A 20521-nucleotide genomic window follows, 5' to 3' on the forward strand; every position below is an offset into this window, starting at 1 on the left:
TTGTCCTTGTCATTGCCCTTGAGAGAGAATGGAAATAAACACTTGAAGATCACATGGCATTTATTTTTCACATTGTAACTGCTCTGGGGGATAAATGGATAGAATAGTGACGGCTTAATCAAGTCTGGTGTTATTTTTAATCATAAGGATATATACCAGAGGCGTGATTGTCAACACAATGTAAATTAATTTGGTTACGTAAATAGTCAGTATATGTATACAGTTGAAGTCGGAAGTTTACATAAACCTTAGCCAAATACATTTAAACTCAGTTTCACATGTCCTGACATTTAATCCTAGTAAAAATTCCCTGTCTTAGGTCAGTTAGGATCACCACTTTATTTTAAGAATGTGAAATGTCAGAATAATAGTAGAGAGAATTATTTATTTCAGCTTTTATTTCTTTCATCACATTCCCAGTGGGTCAGAAGTTTACATACACTCAATTAGTATTTGATAGCATTGCCTTTAAATTTGGGTCAAATGTTTCGGGTACCCTTCCACAAGCTTCCCACAATAAGTTGGCTGAATTTTGGCCCATTTCTGCTGACATAGCTGGTGTAACTGAGTCAGGTTTGTAGGCCTCCTTGCTCACACACACTTTTTCAGTTCTGCCCACAAATTTTCTATAGGATTGAGGTCAGGGCTTTGTGATGGCCACTCCAATACCTTGACTTTGTTGTCCTTAAGCCATTTTGCCACAACTTTGAAAGTATGTTTGGGGTCATTGTACATTTGGAAGACCCATTTGTGACCAAGCTTTAACTTCCTGACTGATGTCTTGAGATGTTGCTCCAATATATCCACATAATTTTCCTACCTCATGATGCCATCTATCTTGTGAAGTGCACCAGTCCCTCCTGTAGCAAAGCAGCCCCACAACATGATCCTGCCACCCCCGTGCTTCACGGTTGGGATGGTGTTCTTCGGCTTGCAAGCTTCCCCCTTTTTCCTCAACATAACAATGGTCATTATGGCCAAACAGTTCTATTTTTTTTCATCAGACCAGAGGACATTTCTCCAAAAGTACGATCTTTGTCCCCATGTGCAGTTGCAAACCGTAGTCTGGCTTTTTTATGGGGGTTTTGGAGTAGTGGCTGCTTTCTTGCTGAGCGGCCTTTCAGTTCATGTCGACACAGGACATGTTTTACTGTGGATATAGATACTTTTGTACCTGTTTCCTCCAGCATCTTCATAAGGTCCTTTGCTGTTGTTCTGGGACTGATTTGCACTTTTCGCAGCAAAGTACATTCATCTCTAGGAGATAGAACGCATCTCCTTTCTGTGCAGTATGACGGCTGCGTGGTCCCATGGTGTTTATACCTGCGTACTATTGTTTGTACAGATGAACGTGGTACCTTCAGGCATTTGCAAATTGCTCCCAAGGATGAACCAGACTTGTGGAGGTCTACAATTTTTTCTGAGGTCTTAGCTGATTTCTTTTGATTTTCCCGTGATGTCAAGCAAAGAGGCACTGAGTTTGAAGGTAGGCCTTGAAATACATCTACAGGTACACCTCCAATTGACTCAAATGATGTCAATTAGCCGATCAGAAGCTTCTAAAGCCATGACATCATTTTCTGGAATTTTCCAAGCTGTTTAAAGCCACAGTCAGTGTATGTAAACTTCTGACCCACTGGAATTGTGATACTGTCAATTATAAGTGAAATAATCTGTCTGTAAACAATTGTTGGAAAAATTACTTGTGTCATGCACAAAGTAGATGTCCTAACCGACTTGCCAAAACTATAGTTTGTTAACAAGAAATTTGTGGAGTGGTTGAAAAACAAGTTTTATTGACTCCAACCTAAGTGTATGTAGACTTCCGACTTCAACTGTTTACAGTATTTGATTGTGGGCATCAACTAGATGAGGCTTATAAAAACGTTGATGTCCTGGGAAAGCTTTATTTTTGTGTAGCATTATGGTAAGAACAAAGGGAGTTTGACCTCAGTCTTGGATGATATCTGAGGGAGACAGAGTAACAGTCACATTTGAGCTATGTCTTTGAGAGCAGGAGTGAACCCCTCACACCCATTGTTGGCACCCCGTCAACCGAGTGACAGGTAGTCAGTGTGACCAAATTCATTCTGGTGCAAGTGTCTTGCCTGGTGCTCCTCTGCGTCACACTCTGGGCTCTCTCAGTCTGCCTCAGTGACACTCTCATTCCCCCTGGGAGAGCAGCCTATCAGAAGGCCACAGCAAGCTCCCACTACAACATCACATGCAAGGTCTGGTCTGGAGGTCATCCTGTCTGTGTTCTTACTAGTGGTTGAAAAAGTACCTAATAGTCATACTTCAGTAAAAGTCAAGATACCTTAATATAGAATGACTCAAGTAAAAGTCATCTAGTAAAATACTACTTGAGTTAAAGTCTAAAAGTATTTGATTTGAAATATACTTGAGTATCAAAAGTAAATGTAATTGCTAAAATATACTGAAGTAAAAGTATAAATAATTTCAAATTCCCTATATTAACAAAAACCAAACGGCACCATTTTCTTTTTTCTTTTTTTAATTTACGGATAGTCAGGGGAACAATCCAACATTCAGACATGATTTGCAAACAAAGCATTTGTGTTTAGTAAGTCCGCCAGATCAGAGGCAATTAGGGATGGCCAGGGATGTTTTTCTGATTAATGCGTGACTTGGACCATTTTCCTGTCCTGCTAGCCATGCAAAATGTAACAAGTGCTTTTGGGTGTCAGGGAAAATGTATAGAGTTAAAAGTACATTATTTTCTTGAAGAATGTAGTGAAGTAAAAGCAAAGGTTGTCAAAATATGAATAGTAAAGTAAAGTGCAGATACCCCAAATAAGTAGTACTTTAAAGTATTTTTACTTAAGTGCTTTACACCACTGGTTCTTACGCTAGATACAGGGCCTGTAGATCTAATGTAGTCTGGTGCATTTGTTCAAGATGATTATCAGATCCCTGGTTGTCTTTCATATCTGTTACCCACCGCTACACTCTAGATAACACATCACATTTTTGGGAACTGCAGATGTTCCCCCAAATGTGGATTATGCCACTGCTACTTTATTCAACCGGTAAAACTATAGAGCATCCTCTGGAGTGGCTTTCAGTACATTCAGCTGCAGCTGCTGTTTCAGCCTGTTCAAGAGATAAAACACAGCTGTCACAGAGGCTGACAGAAAACAGGAGAAAAGAAACACACTGGTTTTAACTACAGTTACAGGGCCTGAATACTGAAGGGGGTAAACCTTTACTAGCCATACTGGGTAATGAACCATGTGATCCAGCAAACTCTGCTGTCTTTCCAAATCACATTCTCTGTCCAGGAGAAAAAAAATGGCCTGATAAAAATACATCCTGCTGCCAGTTTATTAATGGAAATTGAACAGGAGGCGGCATATCTCGAGTGGTCTATTTTTTTAAGGTAAACATTAAGAGACTGGCTCTGGTTGGAAATGAGACAAGAATTATGGGGGTGTTAATTGCATTAAAATCACGTCTGATGTGAGCTGTGACCATACAAATGGCCTGTCAGGGTCGTGTGATGTTGTCTGGGGCACATTTGCCTGCTGTGTCGTACAAAGTGAGAGGGGATCATGGTGTGGCAAATTTGCCAGACCCTCAGTCCTAACGTAGCAGTAGTGGGCTGGGGAATGGTGAGAATGTACAGTACCAGTCAAAAGTTTGGACACCTACTCATTCCAGGGTTTTTCTTAATTTTTATTTTTACTATTTTCTACATTGTAGAATAATAGTGAATACATCAAAACTATGAAATAACACATATGAAATCATGTAGTAACAGGTGTGCCTTGTTAAAAGTTTATTTGTGGAATTTCTTTCCTTCTTAATGTGTTTGAGCCAATCAGTTGTGTTGTGACAAGGCAGTGGTGGTATACACAGGGTAGCCCTATTCGGTAAAAGACCAAGTCCATATTATGGAAAGAACAGCTCAAATAAGCAAAGAGAAATGACAGTCCATCAATACTTTAAGACATGAAGGTCAGTCAATCCGGAAAATCTCAACTTTTTTGCAGTCGCAAAAACCATCAAGCGCGGTGATGAAACTGGCACTCATGAGGACCGCCACAGGAAAGGAAGACCCAGAGTTACCTCTGCTGCACATGATAAGTTCATTAGAGTTACCAACCTCAGAAATTGCAGCCCAAATAAATGCTTCACAGAGTTCAAGTAACAGACACATCTCAGCATCAACTGTTCAGAGGAGACTGCGTGAATCAGGCCTTCATGGTCGAATTGCTGCAAAGAAACCACTACTAAAGGACAACAATAATAAGAAGAGACTTGCTTGGGCCAAGAAACACGAGCAATGGACATTAGACTGGTAGAAATCTTTCCTTTGGTCAGATGAGCTCAAATGTGAGATTTTTGGTTCCAACCGCCATGTCTTTGTGAGATGCAGAGTAGGTGAACGGATGATCTCCACATGTGTGGTTCCCACTGTGAAGCATGGAGGAGGTGTGATGGTGTGGGGGTGCTTTTCTGGTAACACTGTCTATGATTTATTTAGAATTCAAGACATACTTAACCAGCATGGCTAGCACAGCCTTCTGCAGCGATATGCCATCCCATCTGGTTTGTGCTTAGTCGAACTATCATTTGTTTTCAACAGGAAAATGACCCAAACACACCTCCAGGCTGTGTAAGGACTATTTGACCAAGGAGAGTGATGGAGTGCTGCAGCAGATGAGCTGGCCTCCACAATCACCTGACCTCAACCCAATTGAGGTGGTTGAGGTGAGTTGGACGGCAGAGTGAAGGAAAAGCAGCCAACAAGTGCTCAGCATAATATGTGGGAACTCCTTCAAGACTGTTGGAAAAGCATGGTTGAGAGAAGCTGGTTGAGAGAATGCCAAGAGTGTGCAAATCTTTCATTATGGCAAAGGGTGGCTACTTTGAAGAATATAAAATATATCTTGATTTATTTGACACTTTTCTTTTGGTTACTACATGATTCCATATGTGTAATTTCATAGTTTTGATGTCTTCACTATTATTCTACAATGTAAAAAACCCTTGAATGAGTAGTTGTGTCCAAACTTTTGACTGGTACTGTAGGTGACAGTATTTCTGATGCTGTATTGTACTAAACCTCAACTACATCTCAAGCTGGACATGAACCTGTCATGCAGTGTCCCATTATGCTGTGTGGTAATGAGCATTAAGTCGTTTGTCTCGTGGACTGTCGACAGCTGTAGCTTCTGAAGCAACGAAACAGACACTTTTCCCAACATCATCAGGCAGTTTGGAAACATCCCTAATTGTGACCAAATGCAACATCTGACTGACTGGTGGTGTGTTTGTGTTTGTTTGCAGGTGCTGAACGTGAGCCTGTCAGAGGGGGAGGTGGTGACGGTAGAAGATATGGGGGGACGAGAGCTGTCCATCCTGGCCAATGAGACAATCCTGATGAGGGGTCTGGTGGTGCGCAGCTGGAGCAATCAAATCTCCATCCTTTACCGCAGTGACCAGCAGCCTCGCTCTGGCTCCCTGCTGCTGCTGCGTTATCAAGGTGAGGTCACAACACAGAACCACACGACCACACACACTATGACTCAACGCTCACACAGGTCTCCTCCCTATCAATTACTCCTTTTTTATTTACACCTGCTGTACACCCAATGCACAATAAAATTGTATCTAAAATAATGTGGCAATGTAGAGGGCATTAATATTTGATATGTGAATATACATCACATTTGATTTGTAATGAGAATAATAAATTAGTCTATTAAAATGTTTATCTGACTCCATAAATATAATTAAAATATACAAATATTATTCAATGAATTGACATTGGCAAGCAAAAATTGATCTGAGAATTGTCTATATCAAAGGCAGATGTTTAATGATGTTTAATGATTGCCTACGGAGCTGTGAAGGGAACGGCACCTCCATACCTTCAGGCTCTGATCAGGCCCTACACCCAAACAAGGGCACTGCGTTCATCCACCTCTGGCCTGCTGGCCCCCCTACCTCTGAGGAAGCACAGTTCCCGTGCAGTCCAGTCAAAACTGTTCGCTGCTCTGGCACCCAATGGTGGAACAAGCTCCCTCACGACGCCAGGACAGCGGAGTCAGTCACCACCTTCCGGAGACACCTGAAACCCCACCTCTTTAAGGAATACCTAGGATAGGATAAAGTAATCCTTCTACCCCCCCCCCCCCCCTTAAAAGATTTAGATGCACTATTGTAAAGTGGTTGTTCCGCTGGATATCATAAGGTGAATGCACCAATTTGTAAGTCGCTCTGGATAAGAGCGTCTGCTAAATGACTTAAATGTAATGTAATGTTTAATTAACATTGTACAATGAATGGATTCACATACAAGGCATAAAGCTTAAGTTACGAGCATTAACAATCATTGCAAGGCATAATTTCAAGCATAAACAGTAGATCCTAAGGTTAACTTACAATACAAAGCATGAACAAACAGATGCTTACTAAGCCAGTGGCCTAGAAGCCTAAGAAATGAGAATTGATCATACAACCTTCCTCCATGGACTGGATACAGGATAAGAGAGAGAACAAAGGCATTTAATTCCATTTATAACATCTGACATCAACCCAAGACCAACCACCTTTGACCAATCAAACGATACCAATTTTACAGTGTAACTTGACCACCCAAGACCCAATCTCCACAGGGTGTCACAGCATTTAAAGGCTTGTGTGGGGGATGAGACCAGTGTAAATAATGTTATTTTATTTAACCTATATTTAACTAGGCAAGTCAGTTAAGAACAACTTCTTATTTACAATGATGGCCTACCAAAAGGCAAAAGGCCTCCTGCCAGGACGGGGTCTGGGATAAAAATAAAAAAAAGTATGTGTATATATATATAGGACAAAACACACATCACGACAACAGACAACACAACACTACATAAAGAGAGACCTAAGACAACAACATAGCAAGGCAGCAACACATGACAACACAGCATGGTAGAAACACAACATGGTAGCAGCACAAAACATGGTACAAACATTATTGGGAACAGACAACAGCACAAAGGGCAAGAAGGTAGAGACAACAATACATCATGCAAAGCAGCCACAACTGTCAGTAAGAATGCCCATGATTGTGTCTTTGAATTAAGAGATTGAGATCAAACTGTCCAGTTTGAATGTTTGTTGCAGCTCGTTCCAGTCGCTAGCTGCAGCGAACTGAAAAGAGGAGCGACCCAGGGATGTGTGTGCTTTGGGGACCTTCAACAGAATGTAACTGGCAGAACGGGTGTTGTACGTTGAGGATGAGGGTTACAGTAGATATTTAAATAAGACAGAATTCCTGAGAGGACAATAAAAAGCCTTTGCATAATGGAGTAATTCAGAGTTCACCCTGTACAAATACCACAGAGATAAAACATCCATATAGATAGCATCAGAGTTATCCTCCATGAACAAGTTTCAGATAGATACAAAACATGGATACTATAGTATGATTCAATCATATTCAATATTCATTGCTCTGGATACTGTAACAGTGAGATACATTTTGCTCCCTCAGAGGGGGAATGACTGACTAGTCCTTTGGCATTGTCCTTTGTTCCTGGACAATTTGCCATGCAACTCCAGGTGACAAAGAGGACATATATTAGGGCTGAGCCTACAGTAAAGTGTAGTAAAGTTCGAGGTACAGAGGATAAATCCTTCCAGAAGCATTTGGTTAAGCTGCCTAGCTCTTTATGCTGATAGCTCTCATCACTAGTAAACACAGCTTGCTCATGTTAGCCTGAAAAAACACAAGGGCTGTCATTTCAGGGGTATAATTACATGGCATAAGTATTGTGCTAATAGACATTTACAGAGCTGTCAGATAGCAGAGGGCTGTCGGGACCATTGTTCCTCATCACACCGTAGCCTTTGATGTGACATCACCAGGAGAAGGGGGAAAAAACAACACAACATTAAGCCAAAATCTTTTGTCTCTGGAAACTAATAAAATATGACAGACTTATAGAAGAAGAATGCGTTTTAACATGCCTCTGATGTGCCTGTTGAATATAATGTCACCCCTTGCCCCTCAAACTCCCTCTCTGTCTCTCTCACTTTGTCTCTTAAAAAAGTGTAAGCTGTTGGGGGGGTTGTACTAAGCTAACATATGGAATTGTTTTAAGATGTTCATACCATGGTTCATTTAGCTATTTGATATAGACTTTTAGGACCCCTTTAGGTATAATTGTTTGAGGGGATAAATATTGAATTTGGCCTTTACTCCTATAGCCCATAGAAACGCATTGAATAACACACATAAATGGCAACAAAAAAAACTGCCCAAAAATGTATCATAAGGAATAAAGTTTCGAAGTGTTTGTCCTATATCTAGGATATATAAGAAAGCTCAGGAAATATTATATTTTTTTATTTTTTTATTTAACCACTTATTTTTGTTGACACCTCCATACTTCCATTGGTTTGTATGGGTTACCTTCAGACGAGTCCTGGGACACTTGTGGGGGTCGTAGAGCAAAACAGAGAACATTGTGTCCCTGAGACTCCTCCCTTTCCATAGAGTGGTTTGTAGGCCAAACCATTCGGACGTTACAGATGTTTTTGTGAGAATATTGGTCTGACAAACATTGCTGTAGCTCGGCCACCTTCCACAGCAGAAGCGGAAGGCCAACGTAGGCATACTGTATGCGGTGGATTGATATCTCTAGCTTAAACTGATGGATTTTGATGACGATTTTTATATTATGTTACTTAGATTGACGCACGGGTGCATCAATAGGCTCTTGAGGATTTCTTTATACAGTAAACAGCAATGATCTGTTGTAGTACATATCCATTACAATAGTAATGAAACCATTACAACAAACTGGCAACCCAATTCACACCTCAAAGACTTTAGTTATAAGGTGAGACCCTAATGCAGACACAGGAGACAGATGGTAGAGCTCTGATATTTATTATAACAAAGGGAGTAAGCAAAGGCAGGTCAGGAACAGGTGAGAGTTCATAAACCAGGTCAGAGTCCGAACAGTACCAGACAATAGACAGTCTCAAGGTCAGGCCAGGCAGGGGTCAGAAACCAGATCCGAGTCCAAAAACAGTACAAGGGGATAGGCAAGCTGGTCGTTAGAACAGGCAGACTGGTCAGGCAGGCGGGTACAGAGTCAGAACAGGCAAGGGTCGAAATCAGGAGGACTAGAAACAAACAGAGACTGGGAAAAATAGGAGCAAGGAAAACCGCTGGTTGACTTGGCAAACAAGACAAACTGGCACAGAGAGACAGGAAACACAGGGATATATACACCGGGGATAATAAGTGACACCTGGAGGGGGTGGAGACAATCACAAGGACAGGTGAACCAGATCAGGGTGTGACATTAGCACTGTAAACAGACAAGACTCCTGACAGAAAATCAGCCATTTTCAAATCAAGACAGCAGTATCATTCATACTGTATATCATTCATATGACAAACGGCTAACTAGATGTTATTTGCCTGAGCCCAAGGACCAGTCAAGAGCACTTTCTGAGTCTGAAAGCAAGCCAAAAATTACTGCTCAAATGTTTTTTTAAACATGACTTCAAAAGCATAAGCCTATGCAACATGAACCTATTAAAACCAGTGAGGTTTACAAACATTTACATTTACGTCATTTAGCAGACGCTCTTATCCAGAGCGACTTACAAATTGGTGCATTCACCTTATGATATCCAGTGGAACAACCACTTTACAATAGTACATCTATATCTTTTTGGGGGGGATGGGGGGGGGGGTTAGAAGGATTACTCCATCCTATCCCAGGTATTCCTTAAAGAGGTGGGGTTTCAGGTGTCTCCGGAAGGTGGTGATTGACTCCGCTGTCCTGGCGTCGTGAGGGAGCTTTTTCCACCATTGGGGTGCCAGAGCAGCGAACAGTTTTGACTGGGCTGAGCGGGAACTGTGCTTCCGCAGAGGTAGGGAGGCGAGCAGGCCAGAGGTGGATGAACGCAGTGCCCTTCTTTGGGTGTAGGGACTGATCGAGCCTGAAGGTGCCGTTCCCCTCACAGCTCCGTAGGCAAGCACCATGGTCTTGTAGCAGATGCGAGCTTCAACTGGAAGCCAGTGGAGTGTGCGGAGGAGCGGGGTGGCATGAGAGAACTTGGGAAGGTTGAACACCAGACGGGCTGCGGCGTTCTGGATGAGTTGTAGGGGTTTAATGGCACAGGCAGGGAGCCCCGCCAACAGCGAGTTGCAGTAATCCAGACGGGAGATGACAAGTGCCTGGATTAGGACCTGCGCCGCTTCCTGTGTGAGGCAGGGTCGTACTCTGCGAATGTTGTAGAGCATGAACCTACAGGATCGGGTCACCGCCTTGATGTTAGCGGAGAACGACAGGGTGTTGTCCAGGGTCACGCCAAGGCTCTTAGCACTCTGGGAGGAGGACACAATGGAGTTGTCAACCGTGATGGCGAGATCATGGAACGGGCAGTCCTTCCCCGGGAGGAAGAGCAGCTCCATCTTGCCGAGGTTCAGCTTGAGGTGGTGATCCGTCATCCACACTGATATGTTTGCCAGACATGTAGAGATGCGATTTGCCACCTGGTTATCAGAAGGGGGAAAGGAGAAGATTAATTGTGTGTCGTCTGCATAGCAATGATAGGAGAGACCATGTGAGGATATGACAGAGCCAAGTGACTTGGTGTATAGCGAGAATAGGAGAGGGCCTAGAACTGAGCCCTGGGGGACACCAGTGGTGAGAGCACGTGGTGCGGAGACGGATTCTCGCCATGCCACCTGGTAGGAGCGACCTGTCAGGTAGGACGCAATCCAAGAGTGAGCCGCTCGGAGAGCCCAACTCGGAGAGGGTGGAGAGCAGGATCTGATGGTTCACAGTATCAAAGGCAGCAGATAGGTCTAGAAGGATGAGAGCAGAGGTGAGAGAGTTAGCTTTAGCAGTGCGGAGAGCCTCCGTGACACAGAGAAGAGCAGTCTCAGTTGAATGACCAGTCTTGAAACCTGACTGATTTGGATCAAGAAGGTCATTCTGAGAGAGATAGCAAGAGAGCTGGCCAAGGACGGCACGCTCAAGAGTTTTGGAGAGGAAAGAAAGAAGGGATACTGGTCTGTAGTTGTTGACATCGGAGGGATCGAGTATAGGTTTTTTGAGAAGGGGTGCAACTCTCGCTCTCTTGAAGACGGAAGGGACGTAGCCAGCGGTCAAGGATGAGTTGATGAGCAAGGTGAGGTAAGGGAGAAAGTCTCCGGAAATGGTCTGGAGAAGAGAGGAGGGGATAGGGTCAAGCGGGCAGGTTGTTGGGCGGCCGGCCGTCACAAGTCGCAAGATTTCATCTGGAGAGAGGGGAGAAAGAGGTCAAAGCATAGGGTAGGGCAATGTGTGCAGGACCAGCGGTGTCGTTTGACTTAACAAACGAGGATCGGATGTCGTCAACCTTCTTTTCATAATGGTTGACAAAGTCATCCGCAGAGAGGGAGGAGGGGGGGAGGGGGAGGAGGATTCAGGAGGGAGGAGAAGGTGGCAAAGAGCTTCCTAGGGTTAGAGGCAGATGCTTGGAATTTAGAGTGGTAGAAAGTGGCTTTAGCAGCAGAAACAGAGGAAGAAAATGTGGAGAGGAGGGAGTGAAAAGATGCCAGGTCCGCAGGGAGGCTAGTTTTCCTCCGTTTCCGCTCGGCTGCCCGGAGCCCTGTTCTGTGAGCTCGCAATGAGTCGTCAAGCCACGGAGCAGGAGGGGAGGACCGAGCCGGCCGGGAGGATAGGGGACATAGAGAGTCAAAGGATGCAGAAAGGGAGGAGAGGAGGGTTGAGGAGGCAGAATCAGGAGATTGGTTGGAGAAGGATTGAGCAGAGGGAAGAGATGATAGGATGGAAGAGGAGAGAGTAGCAGGAGAGAGAGAGTGAAGGTTGCGACGGCGCAATACCATCTGAGTAGGGGCAGAGTGAGTAGTGTTGGAGGAGAGCGAGAGGGAAAAGGATACAAGGTAGTGGTCGGAGACTTGGAGGGGAGTTGCAGTGAGATTGGTAGAAGAACAGCATCTAGTATTGCCTGCCTTGTGAGTAGGGGGGGACGGTGAGAGGGTGAGGCCAAAAGAGGAGAGGAGTGGAAAGAAGGAGGCAGAGAGAAATGAGTCAAAGGTAGACGTAGGGAGATTAACGTCACCCAGAATTGTGAGGGGTGAGCCATCCTCAGGAAAGGAACTTATCAAGGCGTCAAGCTCATTGATGAACTCTCCAAGGGAACCTGGAGGGCGATAAATGATAAGGATGTTAAGCTTGAATGGGCTAGTGATTGTGACAGCATGGAATTCAAAGGAGGAGATGGGTCAGATGGGTCAGGGGAGAAAGAGAGAATGTCCACTTGGGAGAGATGAGGATTCCAGTCCCGCCACCCCGCTGACCAGATGCTCTCTGGGTATGCGAGAACACGTGGTCAGACGAGGAGAGAGTAGTAGGAGTAGCAGTGTTTTCTGTGGTAATCCATGTTTCCGTCAGCGCCAAGAAGTCGAGGGACTGGAGGGTAGCATAGGCTGAGATGAACTCTGCCTTGTTGGCCGCAGACCGGCAGTTCCAGAGGCTGCCGGAGACCTGGAACTCCACGTGGGTCGTGCGCGCTGGGACCACCAGGTTAGAGTGGCAGCGGCCATGCGGTGTGAAGCGTTTGTGTGGCCTGTGCAGAGAGGAGAGAACAGGGATAGACAGACAGTTGACAGGCTACAGGAGAGGCTTCGCTAATGCAAAGGAGATTGGAAAGAAAATTAACTAAACAACTGGGGAAGCGAGAGAGCAGGGCCTCCCTCACTAACCATTCGCTGAAACACTCAAATATAACTATTCCAACTTCCACTTAGAAATTATAATTGATGTAAACTACAGTGGTTCAATGTTTCCAGGAATAGGCTCAAACTTTGTTTATTCAGCTAGATAACTTGGTACAGTGTTCTTCCGTGAAACCCACCCAGTGCACCGTGTCTTGTGACGCCGTAGCTAACTAGCATGCTAGCATCCAATAACACACGGTAACTGGTAACTGTAATTACCTTACCAGCTAAAATATTGTAATCCGATTACAGATACTTTTGAAAAACTAGATGATTACTTCGAGGATTACTTTTAAATTCAGAAAGGATGTTTGCGGAAAAAAATCTTTGACACTGTTTTCTCAATGACATTCAAGTTTAAGTTTGTTCCACCTGAGCGAGTCTGACCACAAGTCAGAGACCACTATGATGACACACCAAATGTGTTTGATCAATCGCCGGAAAAGAGCAGGAATAGGCTTTTGTAAGCTACAGTCCAAGCTATGTCTTCCAATGGTGCGACTGCTGTCAGCATCCAAAGATTATCCAACTTCAATAAACGCTTGGAGGTAAGGATGACAGCAGTGGTGTAGTCTACTACGATACAGATATGGCTTATTATTGATATCTACATAGCGCATTGATGTGAATCACACTGCTGCTCTCTCATTTAGCTATTTGCGCCTTACGGAATGTGGTTGTTGTGGATGGCTGTTCACAAATCTAAATGTGTATTTAAACCCAGTAATGGTTGAATTCAAGAAGTTTCAGCTGCCTATCAATCATTGTTTTTGAAACCAGTGGACAGCCAGTGAAAAATGCGCTCTTGCAACAGCTGCATAGTGCCTACGGAATAAAAGTGGGGTTTTAATTGCTCAATCTAATTCATGCTGATAATATAAATAAATCCATAGGCCTAATGGACACATGTTCAAACTCACACACTTTTGATAGACTTAAAGGGCCAGTCTGTAGTTGCTCCACCCATTTTTGGATTTATAAATTATATATATATCCATTGATTCTTGAAGAAAATAACTTATAATGCCCCATGAACCCAAAATATAAACTTGTTTTTTTCCAATGTTTGTATCCATTGTAAATGTAAACAAACACTGTATAGCCTCATAACATGGTTAAAACAATTAATTTGGATATCATGGGTGAGTCAGTCCTTGCATCAAAACAATGGCTAATCTACACTTCCATATTTCAAAGTCCTATTCTTGAAGATCAAGGGGTATAACATTTATTGGAATGACTGGAATTATGATAGACTTTGGTTTTTAATGTAAAGATATAATTTAATCATATTATATGTAGTAGAAAGCGATGGGTTAGAAGAAGCCTACATAACCAACCCATAATGTAAAATGTAACATCCATATATGGCCAGCTACGTAAACTTTAACATTGATTTATCCTGCAATAGATGTTGTTCAATTGGTAACATACATGTTTGTATTCTTCTAATGCCTCTTAAGGAGAAAGTAATCTAAAAGTAATTGAATGTAATCAGATTACGAGTTTGGGTAATCCAAAATGTATGTTACAGATTACAATTTTGGACAGGCAACTAGTAACTTTCTAAATGTAATGGATTACATTTACAAAGTAACCTACCCAACCCTGTATATTTCAAAATAATTTTTGGTATATGATCACACTGGTAATATATAATTTGTTTTATTGTGAGGCACAGCTGAGTGAGCATAATAATTTTTATTTTTTTTAAATGTTATTGGACTGATGGCCTGCATCTGATAGTCAGTCTGAGGAGGAGGGAGCAGAAGTGAGGCTGCCTCTCACCCGTCTCACAGTACCCCCGCTCTCCCACCCTCCACCGAGAAAAGGGGACACAGTCTTCCAGCTGATGACAAAACTCAAGTCGCACTGCATTATTTCTGTCTCATGCACCAATTCATGTTGTTACTCTTATGACCAGAGAAAGTGAAATATTCCTTGAATATAAAAAAAACACAAGCAGCTAATAATAACAGCACAAGCCTATCGAAACACTTTGCTATACTCATTCATTGCTGCTGCAGTGCTGGTTGTTGCGTGAGTGGAAGTAGGAAGAACGCGCATTGTATGACTTGTAAAAATATGGAACAAAGTGTTGACAGTGCTGAATAACAACATTAGCTCGGCTGTATTCACTGAGTCTCTCTCTAGTCATGGTTTTAAAAGTTTTGAATCTCACAGTATCAACTTTGCTGTGTGCTCAGGGTTTCTTTTTAAAACCTATGGCTCAAGGAAACTGTGCAGACACGGTGATCTGAGCATTCTGATTGGCCAACGGTAGGTCTATAGGTGCACTTGATTTGCTCTCTTGGCCTGCCGGATATTCAGAGTTCTACCTTCAGACACATGAAATGGTTGAAAATGGGAACACTTTGCCTTCCCGGTGCTAGGGCTGCTGAATCAAGTGGACATACCACTAACAGGGAAGAAAGGCTTTATTGTTGTTGTATTTTACAGAAATGTTTGGTGATTGACTACGAATGCCTTGGAGGTCAATCAGTTCATCGCGATCGACCGGTTGGTGACCACTGAACTACCATTTAGGGAATAGTTCATCAGTGTTTCTAAGTGGTAATGTGTGTCTTTGTTTGGCCGATATGAGTGCTGGCACTGCAGGGTAATAACCCACACATTACACTGTGTTAGAGCAGGGAGAGGGGGGTAGACAGGGATCACAGTAGGGGAGTGATGAGAGCTTTTACTAGGCCTCTAATGGATCAGTTATAGCCCACCTGTGAAATGTGTCCTGTGCATCACCACTCACAATGAGCCATGCTCTTTGTGTATCCCAAACAACCATGGAATGGGAAATGCTGTAATGTTGCTGCTTACCATGTGTGATTTGACCGCCCGTCCCCGTAGGGTGTAAATATATTGTTGGATATATAAATAGGTTGTAAAGTACAGCCTTTAATGCGCTGAATTCCCATTGTACCATTGATTATAAAGAACCCTGTGCGAAGAAAGCCCTCTTTAAAATAGTAACCAATAATCAAGCAGTGGGTGATGTGGAACTCTATTCTTTACAACTCTCCCACACACATTCAGACTTCACTGTTAGTGCCTACACAGACTATGTGATCTCCAGTGAACTGGCAGCACAGAATGCTGCTTATTGAGGAAGAGGGTGAACTTTAAAGATTCAAGCCTCTCAATAATTCACAAAGAAATAGGAGAATAGCAGCCGTGGCCGGGAGACTCGAGGCAAACAGACCACGAGAGAGAGAGGTGAATGGGGATCCAAAAGTAAAGGATTGGAGAAACAGAACATTTACTTTGGGTCAGAGACAAGTGAGACCACCTCATTAACAATTAGTCTGAGTACAATACATGCTACTGAGTGGCGATCCATCATGTAACAAAAAAAACATCACCTACTGGATATTAGAGAAATATCACAGGTCTGTACTAACAGCATTGTATTAACACCTACTCACTGAATAGTAAACACTACATCACATTTGAATAATAAACCTTGCTCTAAGTACAAGTCATCTTCTTTCCTATTATTCTGCTGAGGGTGAAACAGACTGGTTTTGTAAAGCACCACCCAACAATAAACAAAATTCTTGCTCAGTGAATGACTTTGCACTCACCCATGACGTTAGTTAATCACCCTGCATGAGGGCAGACAATGCAGGGTGTCCTGTTGATCAGCTCTCTCTGGCTTCAGCAGCACATCACCATTTCCCCTCATACTCAGACAACTGTGAGCCCAACAATCTGGGCTTTATCCTCATGCACTGAGTAAAGAACTCCCTCACTAAATCCTCAAAGCAGGGCTTTTCAGATTCGAGGCATTGGGGTGCATCTGTGGGGGTGCAGAAGGCAACCACATGTTTAAATCATTCAGTGATGTAGGTATTATGTCAAATTTTTATGCCGGGGTATTAAATTCTCTCTAATTGATATCAAACACTATGGCAGTATGACACGCTTTCACACTGCGCCCATGTCATTTTTTTATGCTTGGCAAAGCAACAATGGGAGCCTATAAAGTCATCATAACATATGGGGTTTCATTAGTTATACAGAGCTAATGTTGTGGAACAGCAGCTCTGCATTTGAATGATAAATGCTTTTCACACTATTTGAAATTTCTATTTGAAATCATCAGTCTCAAGAAAAAAGGTTCTTTTCAGAAAATATTTTGCTGTCTACATTAAACAAATTCCAATATGTACCTGCAGAGCTTCTCTCTCTGTCACGCTTGATATCATCATCCTTATATTAATGGTCTCATTTTATGCACATCCACAAATTCCGTCCGTGAAGGACATTTGGAGCAATTAGAATGCTACTCTTTAATCTATTTATAACCGTTACTCCACAAGCATGACAGCAAATTTCAAAGGCTATCAGGATTTAGATTTGTGTTAATCTCCATGGTGTGCGCAATCACCTTGTCCATTGTAATGGGGTGTTAAAAATGTGATGGGACAAGCGTTGAGAAGGAGACAGATCTGTAGTGAGATAGATCTCAGCTCTAGGTAATTAATATCTGCAGAAGGCCCTGGCTGTGGCTGAGATGACACTGATGAATGCTGCAGTAGTAATAGTAGCAGCACAGTTACCACTGGGGAGTGACGATGTGTCTGTGTCACAGCCTGCATCTAGTCTTCTTCAACTCTCCTGAGGGTTGAGCATGTTGTGTGTGTGTGTGTGCAATACATACAGGAAAGAGTGGACACTCAGGCTGAAATATTGGTGAAAGCAAACTTCAACTAAGCCCTCTTGCAATTCCTTTATGACTTCCCTGATCCCTCATACTGAGGTCGACATTTAATGACTGTCTAGACAGGTAGACACTTGGTTCTTGGATTGGATTGAGAAAAAGTCTATACATCTTTGAAATAGAATTAGAACACATCTGCTTACGGTCAGGTGTTTGGTACTGTAATAAAGTCTAACCTATTACATCTATAAACAGTCAATTTATTAATCATGACCTCATATCATATCATCATTCTGAACAGTCGGAACCTCCTTGCATCTGCAAAAACCCGAGCCTTACTTATGATTCAGTACTACACCAATTGGTTTAATAATTTATTTACTAGCTAATTAATTGGTAACACAGAATAAACATACTCACTTAATACTTTAAAAACAGGTTCCTAGCGGAATGACAATAACATGTCTGCTTGTTACAAAAGAGATGGAGAGGGGGCAGAGAGGGACAGAGACATTTAATCTTGGCACATGTAGAAACTACTCTCACTTACAGTAATCATATACACAAATTCACTCAACCATATCCTACCACCTTTCAGCATGGGGGATGAGAACTGTATCGTTGACTGTCGATTCTGATGAGGACTACAGCAGCTTATTCATAGAGGTTTCTGCCATGTGTCTCTCAGTGTGTCTCCTCTGCTGTAATGGGGACATCTGTTGGTGTGACACCAGAGGGGAGGGAGAGGAGGGCAGAGACATTTCCTACTCTAACTCCTTAATCAGCCATTTGATTTCCCACTACTACACGGCTCCCTGGGGGCTGCAGCTGGGAAGGGAGGACTCCCAGTGTGACAAACACTGGCCAAACATTGAGGCCCCAAAATGGAAAATGGTAGCTAGACGCCAGCCATCACCGGTGCAAGGCTGCTGCTCTGATCAGAGTTGGTCATTACTACAGGGGGGCAAGTATCATTTTATTACCAATCTAATATTCCCACCCTGCCAATATACTCTGCATGTAATTATCCTCAATGTGTTCTGATGGGCAGAGCACTAAACACATTCTCTCTGCATTTCATAATTGATACTCAGGCCAAAGGGGAGAGATGCATTTTTCATCTGGTCATGTAAAATTGAGGAGACTTCATAGACTTGGTTAGGAGAGGGCTGCAGAGCAGAGGGATACCCCAGCCAAAACAAGTTATCACCTCCACCAAGTCAGTATGCATGGAATATTTCACATGGCAAAGAAAAGCCATCCACTCAAATGTCAACTGAGAGCATTAAGGCCCTCACATATACACATACTGCCTACACACTTTACAGATGTGTGTTCAACCACAGTCTCATAGGTAACAGTCTGTGATCGATTCCGATACAGTTTGATTCCATGCCCAGTGGATATTGTGGTTCAGCATCATCAGCATCAGAGTGGAAACAGCCCTTGAAGGCTAAGTGAAAGGTCTGGTGAATTACTCTGATTTTAAGTACATGTGAGTCTTGCTCTGTACGAGTTCTCCGATGAAACATTACCCTTAAACAAAGATCAATAGCCTTGTCCCTGGGAAGAGAGGTTCAATCTGAGAGAGCCCCACCACAGTCCTGCTGTGATGTATTGATATTTATGTGGTTGGGTTAAACATTTAATTCCAACGGTCAACTGCTCAATAAATGCTATTAAGGAGAAGTAACTTTAGACTGCAGCCGGCCTGGTCCCATCAATGAGGGTTAGTCTACTCTAGACTGATGAGTAGAGTGAGTATCTCCAGAGCACCAAATTACATTACCACTGATGCCATAGGCTGTCATGCTGCCCTGCTGCCCTGCATCCTGTCATTACTGCTGATTTAGTTGCCATGAATCAGTTATGAGTTGTAACCCTCATCATCAATATCATTGATTTACTGTCATACAATTCTGAATACATGATAAATTGCAAATTGAGCCTACCATAATAGGTTAGAGGTTAAGTCAATACTAAGTTTATTAGCAATACCTTATTTTACTCAGTGACATGTCAGTCCAAAGGCATGTGATTAGTGTGGCCTGCCCTAATGCCAAAGTGGTGGTCAAACCTACAACTAGCCACCACTGCCACTAGTGATAATCCTTTATCCGCTTTGGCTCTGTGCGTCAATACCTATTGACCCTTGACTGATAAAGTGGCAATGGTCATTGATGAGATAGGATGTCATTCAAACTCCCATTAAAGCTGTCACTGATGGCAGAGATCAGGACCACATTTCCAGTTGTTTCCCTCCTCTTTCCCCCCTATTTTCTCTCTCTTATGGGGCAGAATAACCAAGGACATTACATCAGCATCTGTTGCCTGAGGCCCCACCATCAGCTAATCTGCCTCTGTGTTTACTGTGGTGCCATTACTTGTAATAGCAAAACAATCAGGCTTTATGGCCCTCTACGATGAAGTACAATGGAATGGAGGCTGCGTGTAATTTAATTCTTAGGGGATTGTCTCTGCCTGCAGCATCCCCACTGTACAGGCTCAACAAATATGAAATGGTGGTATGATAATGGCAATAACTGGGCTCAGTGGAGCCAGTGATAAAGAAAGAATTCAATGGATGACCTAGGGCAGCTGGACTCGCACTCTGCATCTCATTGATTTACTCCAGAGAGAGAGAAGGCTGGCTGGCTGGCTGGCTGGCTGGCTGGCTGGCTGCTTCATCATGGTGGAAATGTTAGTGTGGGAGAAATCAGTGTGCTATTTTTATTATAACCTATGCTAGCACACCAAACCTTAAGGCATTTATTAATAAGGAGGTGATTTGTAATTTAAGTTGTATGTGTTGAAATTTGATTGGTATTTGATTAATAATGGTTCAACAGCTGGAGGACAAAACTTGGTTTGTTTGGCCTTCAATATGGTGTTAATAAGTCTGAACCACATTCCTAGAGACAAGCCTTTATAAAACCATTGTTTCTCTACATTTACAGAGAGTCTTGTTAGGCTATGAGAGATATCTAGAGTATAAGCTCTTGAATGCAGTGTCGCAAGCAAATCATTTTCTCTTTATCAGTTCTGTGCTGTTCCTGTAGCATTAATGTAAACAATAA

General features: G+C 42.9%; 1 protein-coding gene across 3 annotated transcripts in view; it reads left to right on the top strand.

Annotated features, from left to right (window-relative positions):
- The window catches only part of LOC106568079 (seizure protein 6), a 265552-nt gene that overhangs the window by 191616 nt on the left and 53415 nt on the right, over window positions 1–20521 (top strand). For all 3 annotated transcript variants that reach the window (XM_045692343.1, XM_045692342.1, XM_014138090.2), the window contains exon 4: window positions 5314–5509. In XM_045692343.1, the coding sequence (XP_045548299.1) occupies window positions 5314–5509 (196 nt within the window). The remainder of the gene's footprint in view (window positions 1–5313; window positions 5510–20521) is intronic.

The sequence above is a fragment of the Salmo salar genome, chromosome ssa13 (genome assembly GCF_905237065.1).
Source record: "Salmo salar chromosome ssa13, Ssal_v3.1, whole genome shotgun sequence".
Lineage (NCBI taxonomy): Eukaryota > Metazoa > Chordata > Actinopteri > Salmoniformes > Salmonidae > Salmo > Salmo salar.